This window comes from Aquarana catesbeiana, linkage group LG08 (assembly GCF_042186555.1).
Source record: "Aquarana catesbeiana isolate 2022-GZ linkage group LG08, ASM4218655v1, whole genome shotgun sequence".
NCBI classification, from domain to species: domain Eukaryota; kingdom Metazoa; phylum Chordata; class Amphibia; order Anura; family Ranidae; genus Aquarana; species Aquarana catesbeiana.
In genome coordinates this window covers 200,535,526-200,550,615 of record NC_133331.1, presented here as the reverse complement: position 1 = coordinate 200,550,615, position 15,090 = coordinate 200,535,526, and the positions used below count along the sequence as shown (strand labels likewise).

The window sequence follows — 15,090 nt, the reverse complement described above, 5'->3', positions numbered from 1 at the left end:
CCCACCCAGTTGCAGAGATAGTGGGACTTGAAGCCACAGAAACAACTCCACGCTGTCTTGTATGCCCTGAGCGTGTTTCTGGACAGTGACACATTTACCAGGATGAACGCCTACACCCTGAGTTCGCCTAATCCAATCTCAACAGGGCCAAAAGTGGAACCGGCTTGCCCACCCGATCTGCTTCTGCAGAGGCGACTCTAGGCTTTGTGACGCCTTTAGATACGAGGCCTCACTCACGCCCATAATGGATATAAAAAAATTCAAGCAAGTAAAAATGGCTGCAGAAAGATGCGTGGATCTAGCACACAGGCGATCAGCACCACTTCCAGGGCACCCTTCTCACCCATCAGACATATGCAGCCAATACAAAATCTGGGACCCAGCAAGGTGACAACCCCTCTAGGATTTTCCCCTGTGCCTTGGGAGAATGGGGAGGGGGTGTCACTGAATCATTCCACAGAGGAAGGAGAGTGGGGGGATCCCAGCACAGAGAGAGGGAGAGTGAGGGAGGGAGAGTGAGGGAGGGAGAGTGAGGGGGAGAGAGAGAGAAAGAAAGAGAGGGAGGGGGAGAGAGAGAGAAAGAAAGAGAGGGAGGGGGAGAGAGAGAGAAAGAGAGAGGGAGGGGGAGAGAGAGAGAAAGAAAGAGAGGGAGGGGGAGAGAGAGAGAAAGAGAGAGGGAGGGGGAGAGAGAGAGAGAGAAAGAGAGGGAGGGGGAGAGAGAGAGAAAGAGAGGGAGGGGGAGAGAGAGAGAAAGAAAGGGAGGGGGAGAGAGAGAAAGAAAGGGAGGGGGGGAGAGAGAGAAAGAAAGGGAGGGGGGGAGAGAGAGAAAGAAAGGGAGGGGGGGAGAGAGAGAAAGAAAGGGAGGGGGGGAGAGAGAGAAAGAAAGGGAGGGGGGGAGAGAGAGAAAGAAAGGGAGGGGGGGAGAGAGAGAAAGAAAGGGAGGGGGGGAGAGAGAGAAAGAAAGGGAGGGGGGGAGAGAGAGAAAGAAAGGGAGGGGGGGAGAGAGAGAAAGAAAGGGAGGGGGGGAGAGAGAGAAAGAAAGGGAGGGGGGGAGAGAGAAAGAAAGGGAGGGGGGGAGAGAGAGAAAGAAAGGGAGGGGGGGAGAGAGAGAAAGAAAGGGAGGGGGGAGAGAGAGAAAGAAAGGGAGGGGGGGAGAGAGAGAAAGAAAGAGAGGGAGGGGGGGAGAGAGAGAAAGAAAGAGAGGGAGGGGGGGGAGAGAGAGAAAGAAAGAGAGGGAGGGGGGGAGAGAGAGAAAGAAAGAGAGGGAGGGGGGGAGAGAGAGAAAGAAAGAGAGGGAGGGGGGGAGAGAGAGAAAGAAAGAGAGGGAGGGGGGGAGAGAGAGAAAGAAAGAGAGGGAGGGGGGGAGAGAGAGAAAGAAAGAGAGGGAGGGGGGGAGAGAGAGAAAGAAAGAGAGGGAGGGGGAGAGAGAGAAAGAAAGAGAGGGAGGGGGGGAGAGAGAGAAAGAAAGAGAGGGAGGGGGGGAGAGAGAGAAAGAGAGAGGGAGGGGGGGGAGAGAGAGAAAGAGAGGGAGGGGGGGGAGAGAGAGAAAGAGAGGGAGGGGGGGGAGAGAGAGAAAGAGGGAGGGGGAGAGAGAAAGAAAGAAAGAGAGGGAGGGGGAGAGAGAAAGAAAGAAAGAGAGGGAGGGGGAGAGAGAAAGAAAGAAAGAGAGGGAGGGGGAGAGAGAAAGAAAGAAAGAGAGGGAGGGGGAGAGAGAAAGAAAGAGAGGGAGGGGGAGAGAGAAAGAAAGAGAGGGAGGGGGAGAGAGAAAGAAAGAAAGAGAGGGAGGGGGAGAGAGAAAGAAAGAAAGAGAGGGAGGGGGAGAGAGAAAGAAAGAAAGAGAGGGAGGGGGGGAGAGAGAGAAAGAAAGAGAGGGAGGGGGGGAGAGAGAGAAAGAAAGAGAGGGAGGGGGGGGAGAGAGAGAAAGAAAGAGAGGGAGGGGGGAAGAGAGAGAGAGAGAGAGAGAAAGAGAGGGAGGGGGAGAATGGGTAGAGAGAAATGGAGGGGGGAGAGAGAAGGGGGGGGGATCTCTAGCCCTCTCCCTGTCTGCAGCCCCTCCTGTACCCCATGTCCCAGTCTGCAGTGCCTGTCTGTGGGAAGGTGTGTGTGTGTGATGCTTGGTACGGTACCTTCCATGCCAGCAGGATGTTCATGACGGCCAGCAGCAGGCAGGGTCCGTTCTCATTCTGGGTGGGAACAGTGCCCTGCTCCTTCCAGAGGATCTGCTTGCTGTGAGATGAAGTGGTCCCTGGTCACCTTTACCTTCCACCCGTCCTCGTTTTCCGGCCCCAGTCAGCCTTCCTCCAGTTCTGGGAGGTCTTTAGAGCTCTTTTCCCTCCAGGGCTATCGATCCTTGCAAGCCTCGCTGCTCAACTTGCCCGCCCGGACTGGGACAAAAAATAGACTGAGCAGCCCATGATAGCAGTCCCTTCCCCGCTCCCCAGCTTGAGAGACCCCCGCAGCAGCCGGAGGGTAAAGAGGGGGGGAACCTAGCAGAGCTGCCCAGGGGTGAGGGGGCAGAAAAGAGAACAGGGGTGGCGGAGAGCACGGGAGTGAGGCTGAGAGCAGCAGAGGGGGGCCGAGAGTGTGGGGGGCAAGATCACTGGGGGAGTGGAGAGCAGGGGGCGGATCAGCACTGGGGGGCACTGGAGAGCATTAGGGGGGTGCACTGGCGGGAATGGTGAGCCTGGTGGGGGCAGAGAGCACAGGGGTGATGGAGAGCATAGGGGCCAGAGAGTACTGGAGGAGGAGCATAGGGAGGGTGGGGGGTGGAGAGCACCGGGGGAGCTGGATAGCACAGTGTGGTGGAGAGCATGAGGGGGAGCACAGGGGGGGTGGGGGTTGTTGGAACGCACTGGGGGGGGGCTGGATAGCATAGTGGGGTGGAGAGCATGGGGGGGAGCCAGGGAGAAAAGTGGGGGCTGGAAAGCACAAGGGGAGGGGGGAGCTGGAGAGCACAGGGGAAGTTGAAAGCACAGGGGGAGCCAGGGAGCACGGGGGGGCAGAAAGCACTGGGGGGGGGAACTGGACAGCACAGGGGGCAGAGAGCACTGGGGCTGCAGGTAGAACTGGGTGGGTTAGGGAACACGGGGGGAGCAGAGAACTCTGGGGGGAGCAGAGAGCACTGTTGTGGGGAGCCAGGGAGCATGGGGGGGTCGGAGAGCACTGGGGGTGAGAGTATGGGGGGAGGCGGGGAGGACCAGAGAGCACTGTGGGGGGGGGAGATATCACTGTGGGGGGAGCCAGGGAACACAGAGCACTGGGGGGGGAGGTGGTGAGCAGTGGGGGGGTGACTGGACAGCACAGTGGGGGGGGAGCCAGGGAGCACAGAGGGGACCAGAGAGCACTGTGGGGGGAGCCGTGGAGCAGTGGGGGGGGGGGGAGCCGTGGAGCAGTGGGGGGGACTGGACAGCACAGTGGAGGAAGCATGGGGGGAGCCAGGGAGCACAGAGGGGACCAGAGAGCACTGTGGGGGAGTCAGGGAGCACAGGGGGGATGGGGGACTGCACAGCACAGTGAGTGGGGAGAGCATGAGGGAGCAGTGGGGGGGGACTGGACAGCACAGTGGGGGAGCACGGGGGACCAGAGAACACTGGGGGGGGAGCCATGGAGCAGAGGGGGTATGCAGGGAGAACTGGGAGGAACCAGGGGGCACAGGCAGTAAAATAAGTTGGATAGGAGGAGCTCCGGTGGATGGATCCCATCCCAGCGCCTGAAAGTGAGTGCCCGGCCGTGCCGCCCTCCTGTGTGCCTGAATAGGAGGAACGGCGGGGACAGCTGCATATGGAGGAATTGATCTTTCCATATTATTTCTGCAGCCAATGAATGCCGGCAGAAGAAGCCATCATTCAGAGGCTGCAGGAGGAATATGGAAAGATCAATACCTCCATATGTAGCTGTCCCCGCCGCTCCTCCTATCCAGGCACACAGGAGGGCGGCACGGCCGGGCACTCACTTTCTCTCTGGGCGGTCGGCCAGGTTGCAGCAGGCGCTGGGATGGGATCCATCCACCGGAGCTCCTCCTTCCCCTTCACAGACAGTCATAGGTCAGGGATAGTTTCCGCCGCCTGGCCCGACTCCTGATCCAAATAGGCAGCCAGCCAGACACATAGAGGCCAGGTGAGCGGCGCGGGCTGAAGGAGCAGCTCACATGGACTTGGTGTGCCCTATGGCTGCCCGCACGGCTTTTACAGATGGCACCTGGAGCCTGTTGGTCAGTCCAGTGATCGAGCAGAGGCAAATTAGGCAGCTGCGAGGCCCCTGTGAGTGCGAGGCCTTGGGCGGACGCCTAATTAGCAGGCCGACTCTGTGCTTCTGGATGCTATTGGAAGAAACGCCGGAAATCGGAACGAGATAAGGCATCGGCAGCCACATTATAGACCCCACTTATGAACTCCCCTTGGAAATGAAAATTATACCTGAGGCCCAACCATGTCAACCTGCGCATGAAAGACATTATCAGGAGAGACTCAGATCTACCCTTATTGATAATCTCAGCAGTGGCTGAGTTATCGGTGAAGAAAACCACTGTATGCCCAGACCAAGTGGGACCCCAGGCGACAGCTGCAGCCACTATTGGATACATTTCAAAAAGTGGGGACGACTGGGCAAACCCAGGAATGTCTGACACCTCCGGGGTCCAAGGGCCTGCTAACCACTGACACCCAAAAACAGCTGAAAAAACTCTGGGAGACAAAGTCATAGGTAGATGAATGAACATAGAGATCCTGTTCCAATTATGCAAGAACTGATCCCGCATCAGCAGATCTGCCCAAGCATCGGCCTGCAATTGCATGCCCTGGTAGAGAGGAAGGAGGGGCAAAAGCCTATACACAGATGACCTGCTCTGAGGAATAATCCTCATGGCAAAGTTGAGCATGCCTAATAGTGACTGCAGGTCTTTTCTTAGAGCAAACTGAGGACCTGACCAGACTGTGTATGATACCTCGAATCCTGGCCCACTTGTCCTGAGGCAGACTGGCGATCATGCGGATAGTGTCCTAAGGTGATACCTAAAAAGGTAATCATGGTGGAAGGCCCATCAATCTTGTGGGCAGCTAAGGATCCAAGAATAAATCAGTGAGTGGTACAAGGTCTCTGGGAGGCTGAGCCGGGCTTTATAACAATAAAAGATCCAAGTAATGAATGACCTTGCCACACATCTGAGAAGACAAGCTTGAATTGAGAGCTGAGGCAAATGTATTACAGAGCCAAGGACTGCTCATAGAGACAAACGTTAATTTCGTGGCAAAGTAACAACCATGTGCAATTACCTGTCTGTAAGATATGCTGAATGGCCAAGTCTACAGAAGAATATTGTAATGAAAATTCCTCTGATGGAATGAGCAAATTTAAACTAGGTATAGGTGATGATTGAAGAGCCGACAGATCATAGATTAAACAAAATTTATTGGAAAATTTACCTTTACCACACCAATGGGGTTAACCCTCCACATGCTAAATGGTGAAGACACAAAAGGCCCAATGACGAAACCCTTGGCTAACTTGTCCTTCAATAATTCATCTACTAACCGGGCATTGCAGGCAGCAGATAATAAATTGGCACACTCAGACGACTCCAAAGGTAGGGTAATGAGGCCTGTGTGAAAACCCTCAGAAAAGCCTTCAACAAGCTACTGCCAAGAGCCGGGGAAGGGTGGTGGATCAACTAGAACTCTAACCTAGGGATATTAACCTGGCTCAGACATGAGGAACTAGAAGCCTTGATGGGACAGGCAGACTTGGGGTGTGCCCTGAAACAATTGGCACAAATATGAAGGAGTCTGCACTGGTTGTAATTGCAGACCGTATGTATGGGTCTACCCAGTTTATCAAACCGACCAGAAGGCCCTGTGGAAGAACCACTGGGCCCCGGCCTGTTGGACCCCGTGGAAACAAGATGATCCAGGTTAGGACACCAGTTAGCGGTATGGGCAGATGATTGACAGTTGGCACAAGTTGGAGATTTTTGACTGGCAAAATGCCTACAGAACAGCTCAGTGTCAATGTTGCTCCAACATGTGACCAACTGAAACTGCGCCCAAGTAGCAGCGACCTTAGCCGGAAAAGACCGGTGGCAATCGTAGAACGTGGAACCACCATATTTGTGAGCCAGATCTACCACCTTGTGGAGATAAAGGTCCAGCACCTCTCTTCTACCGGGACTGACTGCACAAATAACATCCCTGTAGATACCAAAAGAGAGCACAAATTCAGCAATGCTCAGCTTGCGGTTAAGCCTAGGATCACGGGTTTTGAGGACCACTGAGAGTTCCCCGCAATCATAAGCCTTGTTCTCAACAAGGTCCTGTGACGCTATGAGCAGGGATGCCAAATTCACGTCTTTCCCTTCCAAAATGTCTTTCTTCAGATTGGCAGGAATGAATTGGGCAGGAGATACAGATGGCAGTACAGTTAACGGAGAAGGAACGGCCAGAGATAGTGGTACACTGGTGTTAGCTACGAAGGATCCGGACGGCCCAGGGCCTGCGGGAGCTACTGGAACTTCCACTCTGGCTGGCTGGGCCTCCATCACATCCATCCTGTCCTGTAATTGTTGAACAGAAGTGGAGAGTGTGTTTAACACTGCGTGGACCTGAGTCAGTGAAGTAAGCAATGACACATGCTCCGCACTGGTAGATGGCTGTGGCTGAGATGGGTTTGAAAAGAGAAGTCTGAACAACTCTGCTTTCCTGGCCGTGGCCGGGAATGAAATGCCCTTGCGTTGGAGCTCAGCAATAAGTTTAGGAATAGTCCAGTTCCTTAAAGATTGAGTACTTCAGTGCTCTGAGCCCCTGACTGGCATTGAAGGAATGAAGGCAAATTCGTCACTCTCCGACACGTGTGACATGTTTTAATCTGTGGAAAAACCAACTAAATATAGTCAGCCCAACCACCAACCCTAACCCATGACTATGAAATGATGAGTGGTACTGTCGAGAAATGAAACCGCGCATGAGTGACTCTAATGACCGTTACCCCCTACGTGAGTATGAAACAAGCCTGAGTAACCTGCCGCGCTGAGACAGGCAATTAAAAACGAACACTCAGGGCTTGGTACCTACAGACCGTGGTAGGCAGAAATTGGAATGTATGTGACGTGCAGATGTGACGTATGCTGTGCAGGTGAAAAGATTGTAATTACAATCATTAAAAACGAAACCTCAGCCCGCACGGATCTGTAGATGTGACAGATCCTGGTATGTAATGCCCTTAGCTATGACCCCTGAGCGTAAAGACACGCATAACACACCTTGCCGTTCCTGAATGAAAAGTGTAGAATCCACCTGCAACAACACCATGAAGTAAGCACGGAATCAAGTGATGGAAAATACAAGCCGGAAATTGCAACCTAAGGACCCTAGTGCAGTTGAGGCTGGCAATTAACCCAGCACAACCCCATGACATACCATAACCACACTATATTTGTAAGAAAAAAATTAAGCAATGAAAGGAGTTTCATACAATGTTTACAGACTATGGTGACTGGGTAAACTGTAAAAACACCAACACTGAGCATGCCTGACCAGGCTGTGATATGTGACACTGTACTGAATATGCGTGATGTGGCAGCCCATGAGGCTGGGATGAGGCCACCAGTTGTGGAACTAAAAGCCTCAGCAGGTAAGAGGATCTGCTGCATATTATGACAGAGCCACCCTACAGATCCTGGCAACTCAGCGCTCGTGACCCTCTGATAGTAAGCACCTGGTATGCCTCCTCCCCCTCCTCCTGCCATCCTGGCCCCACACCTACCTTAATCAGACCGCAGCACCGTTGCTGAAACACTCATAGCGGAACTCGAGCGACCGAGCCGTGCCACCAGCCAAGGAAAGCAGGAGATGAGAGGAGCCTCCTCCCTGGAAAAAATGCCCGCTGTCCGATACCCGGGAAAGCCGACATATGCATGGTCCGGGATAAAAGCATTGTGTCAGACCTGAGCTCCCCTTGCGGACAGACCGCCAGAAAATATACAGACCTACAGACACGCCGAATGGATGGTAGATCGTTCGTGCTGCTGCCAGAGACGCCGTCCTAAGCCTGACCTGGAACCGGAAATGACACGCCGACTGCTATTCTAACCCGGAAACGCTGGCCGATGAGTATGCAGGGGAGGAGGGGGATTATATGGCCCTGACTCCTCCTACAAATACAGCCTAGCCAATGGCCAGCCTTCTAGCTTAGCAAATGTTAATAGGAGCAGATTTCATGAATCACAGAAGCTTCTATATCGAGAGACAAAATTGTCTGCAGACATTTGATGTAGGCTAAAGATCTCTTGGTAGCTGGAAAGATTACCTGGTAATACTGTGGTAATAATATGGATACTTGGTCCATCTAGGACAGTGGTGGTCAACTTGAAAATTATAGAAGATCTCAAGTGTGGTGTGGCTCCCAACACTTCCAGAGGGCCGCACAATAGCAGTGAATTTGTGTTCATTGCATCAAGTTAGGCAGTCTATTCAAAATGAATGGGTTATAACGCACCTCAACACCCAGAAAGTTTGGTCCTACTGCATTTTTTGAAGCTTATCACAATGCACATTGAAGAATTTGGAGTACAATAACCCCGAGCATTTGTGTCAGTGGACGCAGTGATGGGATCCCCAACATTTGTGTCAGTGGATGCAATAATAAACCCTAGGTAAACTAAGCAAAATAAGACAAGGTTGGTTATGATGCTGTATGCCTTTTTTCATGATCATTTTCATATTGGGATTAAAATGTAAAACCAATTTAGATAGCAAAGTGATTATCTCTGTATTGCAGTTGTATTTCAAGACATCCACCAGATAATCATTGCAGATATGTCATACTTCTTGGACCAGCAACAGAAAATGGCCAGCACAAATTATGGGAGCAAATAATATTAAAGCAGAAATCGCTCCAACTTTATTGATCTTTGCATGACTGATTTCCAAGTCCACAGCTATCAGAAAATGGTCAGTCCTAGACCTGAAATGTTACATTGATATTGTAACTTTTCCTGCTGTAACAGTGATGTTGCTCTTGTGATGGCTGAATTGGAAGCATTCTAGTGCTACAAATAGACCTCTTGTGTTGGCCGTTTTTGTTTTTCTGTTGGATCTAATCTTTGGGACCCAAAAGGGATGACCCTGTACATAGTACATTTTATAGTGAAAATAAAGCCACCCTAGTCTGTGCTATAGACCCTTTGATGTCTGTACCATTACAGTAGTTACCTCACCACTTAGATCCCTGTTACTGCACCTGCAGCCAGCAATTGAAAGTGCTGTGTATTGTGAGCAATTGGTTACTAAATGGCATGCTTTCTGCTCCCCTGTGACAGTGCTGGGAATTGGCTGCTTAAAGTTGTTCTAAAGGCGGAAGGTTTTTACCTTCATACGTTCTCTTTAACTCCTATCTTCAACCTTTCCCTCTCTACTGGCATCTTCCCCAACCCTCTAAAACATGCACTAGTCACTCCCATACCAAAAAAGCCTCACTGGACCACACCAATCTTAACAACCTAAAGGCAAAAGGGAATAAGGCGATGGGTCTTAGGCCCCATACACACTATTAGATTTTCTGCAGATTTTTGTCTTCAGATTTACCAATACCATATAAAATGAGGTCAAATGAGTTTTAATTTTGTATGCAATCAGGCAGGCCCTTGCACTACATGGTTTTGGTAAATCTGAAGACAAAAATCTGCAGAAAATCGAATAGTGTGTATGGGGTCTAAGACCCATCGCCTTACTCCCTTTTGCCTCCAAACTCCTTGAACATTTAGTCTACAACCGACTGAGCGCCCACCTCATTGAGAATAACCTTCTTGATCCCCTTCAGTCTGGATTTTGTCCACAGCACTCCACAGAAACTGCTATCCTAAAACTCACAAACGACTTACTAACAGCTAAAACCAACCGTCATTATTCCGTACTCTTAAGCCTCGTACGCACAGTTCGATTGTCGTATGACCGAGCGACTGATTTTTGTCAAAAGCGCGTGTGCAAGATTTTGTCTAGCATACTAACTATCCGCAAATTGTCGTTCAACAAACACGAACGTAGTGAAGTTCTACAAATGTATAAAGAGAGAGTTGTTTTCTCAAGCGACACCCTTTGGGCCCCTTCTGCTAATTTTTTGTTGGTAGACGTTTGGTGATCGTTGATTCGCGGTTTTCAGATCGTTCCTGATCTTCAAATGACAGTTTGGGAGTAAGCAGTTGCATTAAAAACAGGGACACCAACATAGTTGTATCTTTGATCATAAAAACTCAGGGATAATGGTGTTGTGGTAACTTCCCCAAAAAACCAAACAACAACCATAATATTAATATTATTTATATTGGAAACTGGAGATAACCAGGTGCAAACCCCATGATTAAATCTTTATGATGAAACATGTCGGGGCGTAGCTACACGGCGATCTCACATGAGTGCTAGAGGAGGGAGTGAAGGGGGACAGAGCGGAGTTCCAGTGAAGGGACGAGTGCTGCGGACGGGTGAGACGAACGTGAGCACACACACCTCCTGGGTCCGCCGTGGCCTGCCTGCCTGTTGTTATTTCAGTTGCTATTGCTTGCTGTGCTGTGGGAGTTCTCCATTTGCCGTGAAGTGACTTGCCTGTTATTTTATTTTAAATGTGAGTTCAATACAAGTTGTTTTATATGTGATTAAATCTTTTAAACGAGATTACACTATTGGAGCTTCTTTTATTTTTACGTCATACTACCAACCTGAGAAAAGCGGTGTTCCTATGGAGCAGTGGAGGTGTATGCTCGCATGTTAACCCCCATGTAAGTGGGTTAGAGGCTCTGTCAGGCCAAACACGAGAGTGAGAGGCCTTAACAGCTGGTGAGTTTGAATTTCAGCAGGGAGTGGATTCACGTCACAGAGGTGTGGTGGATGTTTGAAAACACAGCTGAGCAGTTTTGGAGTCACCCTCACTCCTTTTTTTGGACTTTCTTCAAATATTTTCACGATTATTTTTCATGATTGATTGGTTTCTGGACTTTATAGATATTTACTGTGCTCAATTTTCATTATATATTTTTTCTTGGATTTATATATTTGTATATCACTGTCACTGAGTGTTATAATTTATATTAGCTCATATTGAATTTTTTATTTTATTTAATATTAATTTTTACTTTTTGGGATATTTAGCAATATATGTTTTTTCACTTTTTTTCTAGTCATGTCTGTATTCAGCTCACTGGCTGGATAAGAGTGTCTGGCATCTGCCCACCTGGGGATTAGCGCCACTATTTCATCTATAATTTTCTTTTGGTAAATTCAGTTTATAAATATTATTTATATCACTACAAAACAAATGTCTTTTAAAATACGTTTGGCATAACTACATGAGTATCGCCAGCAAAGCAGCTTCATTATTATGCCATTAAAGAAGATGAGAATGTGTGCTGCATTTCAACATTTCATCAATTGCCGCATCACGAATGTTAATTCTAGATTACGATTGGTAGTTTACAAGACTGAACTCTTCCGGGAAATTCCTTGATTCCGATCATGTGTGTTTGTACTTTCGACTTTTGTGTGATGATTTCTGTACTGACCAACTGAAAATCAGACGTTGAGCTGCCGTTCATCAACAATTTACTATTCTGCTCATCCAGCTTTTGTCTGATGAAAAAGTGAAATTGGCTGTCGAAAGCACTGTACTAACAATCCGAAAATCGGCAGACAGCTCGTCGTAGGAATTTTCCCATCTGATTTTCGAATCGTGTGTACGGGCCTTAACTCTTGGACCTCTCCGCTGCCTTTGATACAGTAAACTACCCCCTTCTCCTCAAAAAACTAAATTTGCTTGGTCTGCATGGCTGCACTCTCCGTTGTTTCGAATCTTGCCTATCTCATCACAGCTTCAGTGTCACTTACAACTGCACTCCTCCTCTACAACTCTTCTTACTGTTGGAGTCCCCCAAGGTTCTGTCTTTGGACTATATACTCGATCTACAAGTCCTCCCTGGGTCAGCTGATAGTCTCCCATGGCTTCTGCTACCATTTTTATGCCGATGACACCCAAATCTATCTCTTCCCCTCAGCTCACCCCATCAGTCTCCTCACACATCACTGATTTACTAACAGACATATCAGCCTGGATGTCACACCACTTCCTCAAACTGAATCTATTTAAAACCGAGCTCCTAATATTTCCTCCCCCACATGCCCCTTCCCCTGACTTCTCTGTCAAGATCAATGGCACAACAATCAGTGGCACAACTATTAGTCCAACCCTAGACTAAACTGTCCTTTCAGGCCCACAGCCAATCCCTGTCCAATTCATGCTGCCTTAGCCTCCGCAACATCTCTAGAATATGCCCCTTTTTAACCAATGACACCACCAAGCTTCTAATTCACTCCCTGGTGATCTCTCACCTCGACTACTGCAACTCCCTCGTTGGATTATCTTTACATACACTATCCCCCCTTTAGTCCATAATGAATGCTCCTGCCAGACTCATCCACCTTACCAACTATTCAGTGTCCTCCACCCATCTCTGCCAATCCCTCCACTGGCTGCCACTCACCCAACAAATAAAATTCAAAGTACTAACAATTTAATTTACAAAGCCACCCACAACTCTGCCCCCAGCTACATCATTAACCTAGTCATAAAATACCAACCAAGCCGCTCTGTTCGGTCCTCCCAAGCCCTCCTGCTCTCTAGCTCCTTTGTCACCTCCTGCCATGCTCGCCCCCATGATTTCTCCAGAGCTTCTCCCATTCTTTAGAACTCCCTATCCCAATCTGTCTGACTGTCCCCTAATCTATCCATCTATAGACGATCCCTAAAAACCCTTGTCTTTAAATTTAGCCTATCCTACTTCTAACTAGTGCACGTTTTTACTTTCTCCATCAGCTCATCCCCCACAGCTATTACCTTTTGTATCAATTGACCCTCCCTCTTAGATTGTAGGCTGTAACGAGCAGGGCCCTCTGATTCCTCTTGTACCAAATTGTAATGTAACTGTAATGTCTGCCTTCATTTTGTTAAGGGCTGCACAAACTGTTGCGCTATATAAACCCTGTATTATAATAATAGTTAATATTCTATGTATGAAGGCTAATAAAAAAATATTGCATGCACCCCCCAACTCTTACCTTAGCAATACAACACAAATACTGGCAGACATTGAGAGACAGCAGCCGGGAGCCAGTGAGTGAGGAGGGAGTGGGGCTGAGCCCTGTTCTGTGTGTCTTCTCAGAGCAGTAAGGTAAGTATAGACACTAGAGAGTATTTGGCTCAGAATGAGGGCGATGAGTGAGGGTATTTTTCTTTTTTGACACATTTATTTTAAATGAGAGGAGTGTGATCTTTTAGATTGTTGGACCTTTTTAGGGGAAACCACACACTAGACCTCAGCAATCCAGGTTTGAACAATGATGATAAATTATCATTATTATAGAGTATAAAATATATATTACAGGTATAAAACTAATGAATGTAATTTTTTTATTTTAGTGTGTTATGAATACCAGAGAACGTACAACCGAGAGCTGGAGAAGAGCATCTGCCGTGAAATGTCTGGGGATCTGGAGAGAGGAATGGTTGCAGTAGGTAAGTGGCTTGACCTAGTTCTACACATTGCCACTTGACGTCCCGAATACTCTGCAGAGCGGTGGAATGCCAGTCAAGCTTAGCTTGTGGCCATATGTCTGGAATTTGTGTCTCTGTATAACTACATTGTCCTGTGTGCACCTGCTATACAATTCTTTTTATGTACTGTTACCTTCTGTATAATATCATCATTATATTGTGCACTCTGGTTACTTCTATTTGTGCTGTTGCTGATCTCTTTACAGCTTTTGTTGATGCTAATGTGGATTGTTTCTCCTTTTTCCTTAATTGTTTATAAGCTTCCTGAAGATATCTGGTAATTCCGAGCTCACTCACGTCACTTTGAATCCATTTTGCAGTGTTGTAGTGACATGTTAAGTGGCCTTTATAAAGCCAGCACTGATCCAAAAGATGCATCATTTCTATATTCATCTTTTCTTAGTAATGAAAAATGTGTGTGTGACTAGAACACCAAGGTCATTTGTATGCTGGTTATTAGCCCTTGCATTCCTATTGTATAAGTTATAGAACATTATATCTTTTAAAATGAATCTCTCCTGGCAGTTATAACTTCTGAGGCTTCTATCTAGCACCAGAGGCTGCTGTTGGCTATGACACTTCTATGTGTACAGTTTCTATCTATGGATAGAAACTGTATAGAAATCCTCCCCCTCTCTGTTGCAGTGTCTGTGCTAAATCCAAACAAGATATTGCCAGTGTCCAAATTATAAGTATTAGAACTATAGAAATGTCGTTTTGACAAAAAAGAGAAATTCTGTTTTCTGGAGTTGGCTTTATGAATGTTGCTTAGCGTTCTGTAAGGGCTTGTACAGACGGCCACTGAATGCAAATGGCCAGAGCAGCCTGAACATCACATGCAGTATTAGAAGCAGCATATTTGTACTGAGCCTCATTCAGAGCGTCCTGAACATCACATGCAGTATTAGAAGCAGAACACATTTGTTCTGAGCCACATTCAGAGCAGCCTGAACATTACATACAGTATAGAAGCTGCACACATTTGTACTGAGCCACATTCAGGGCAGGTGTTGAGGGACTCTTGGCTGGTAGCAGGAATAGGAGCCAAGCGTTGCCATTTAAAGGCGGTGTGTACAAGCCCTTAGTGTGAGACTTTTTCTCACCATTCATTGCTGTTGTATTTATTTGTTACATGATCATATTGTCTCTTTTCTTTTCTCAAGGTAAGGTATGATCATTGGACACACTGTTAAATTAAATAGATATTCTACTGATGTATTACATATAATATTTGTTTTTTTTAATGGACGAATATTCATTATCCACGAATATGTGCCTCTGCATAAAGGATCATACTGCATTTGAATGAAGCTTTTAGTTAATCAAAGTTTATTTTCAAAGATAATCTTCCATTTTGTTTGTGCTTTGCTCAATCACCACAGTATGAAAAATATATCGGTAAAACAGCCAATAAAGTAGTTTCAGAATTACATTTCAAACTTGTATTAAACCATATATAAAATCTAGGTTCGTAGGTTGGTAATATAAGCATTCTCAAAGGGTTAC

The 15,090-nt window shown here is 47.8% G+C and overlaps 1 protein-coding gene across 1 annotated transcript in view; it reads left to right on the top strand.

Annotated features, from left to right (window-relative positions):
* LOC141106222 (annexin A4-like) overlaps nucleotides 1-15,090 on the top strand; it is a 97,924-nt gene that overhangs the window by 77,238 nt on the left and 5,596 nt on the right. The window contains exon 12 of the mRNA XM_073596810.1: nucleotides 13,450-13,545. Within this exon, the coding sequence (XP_073452911.1) occupies nucleotides 13,450-13,545 (96 nt within the window). The remainder of the gene's footprint in view (nucleotides 1-13,449; nucleotides 13,546-15,090) is intronic.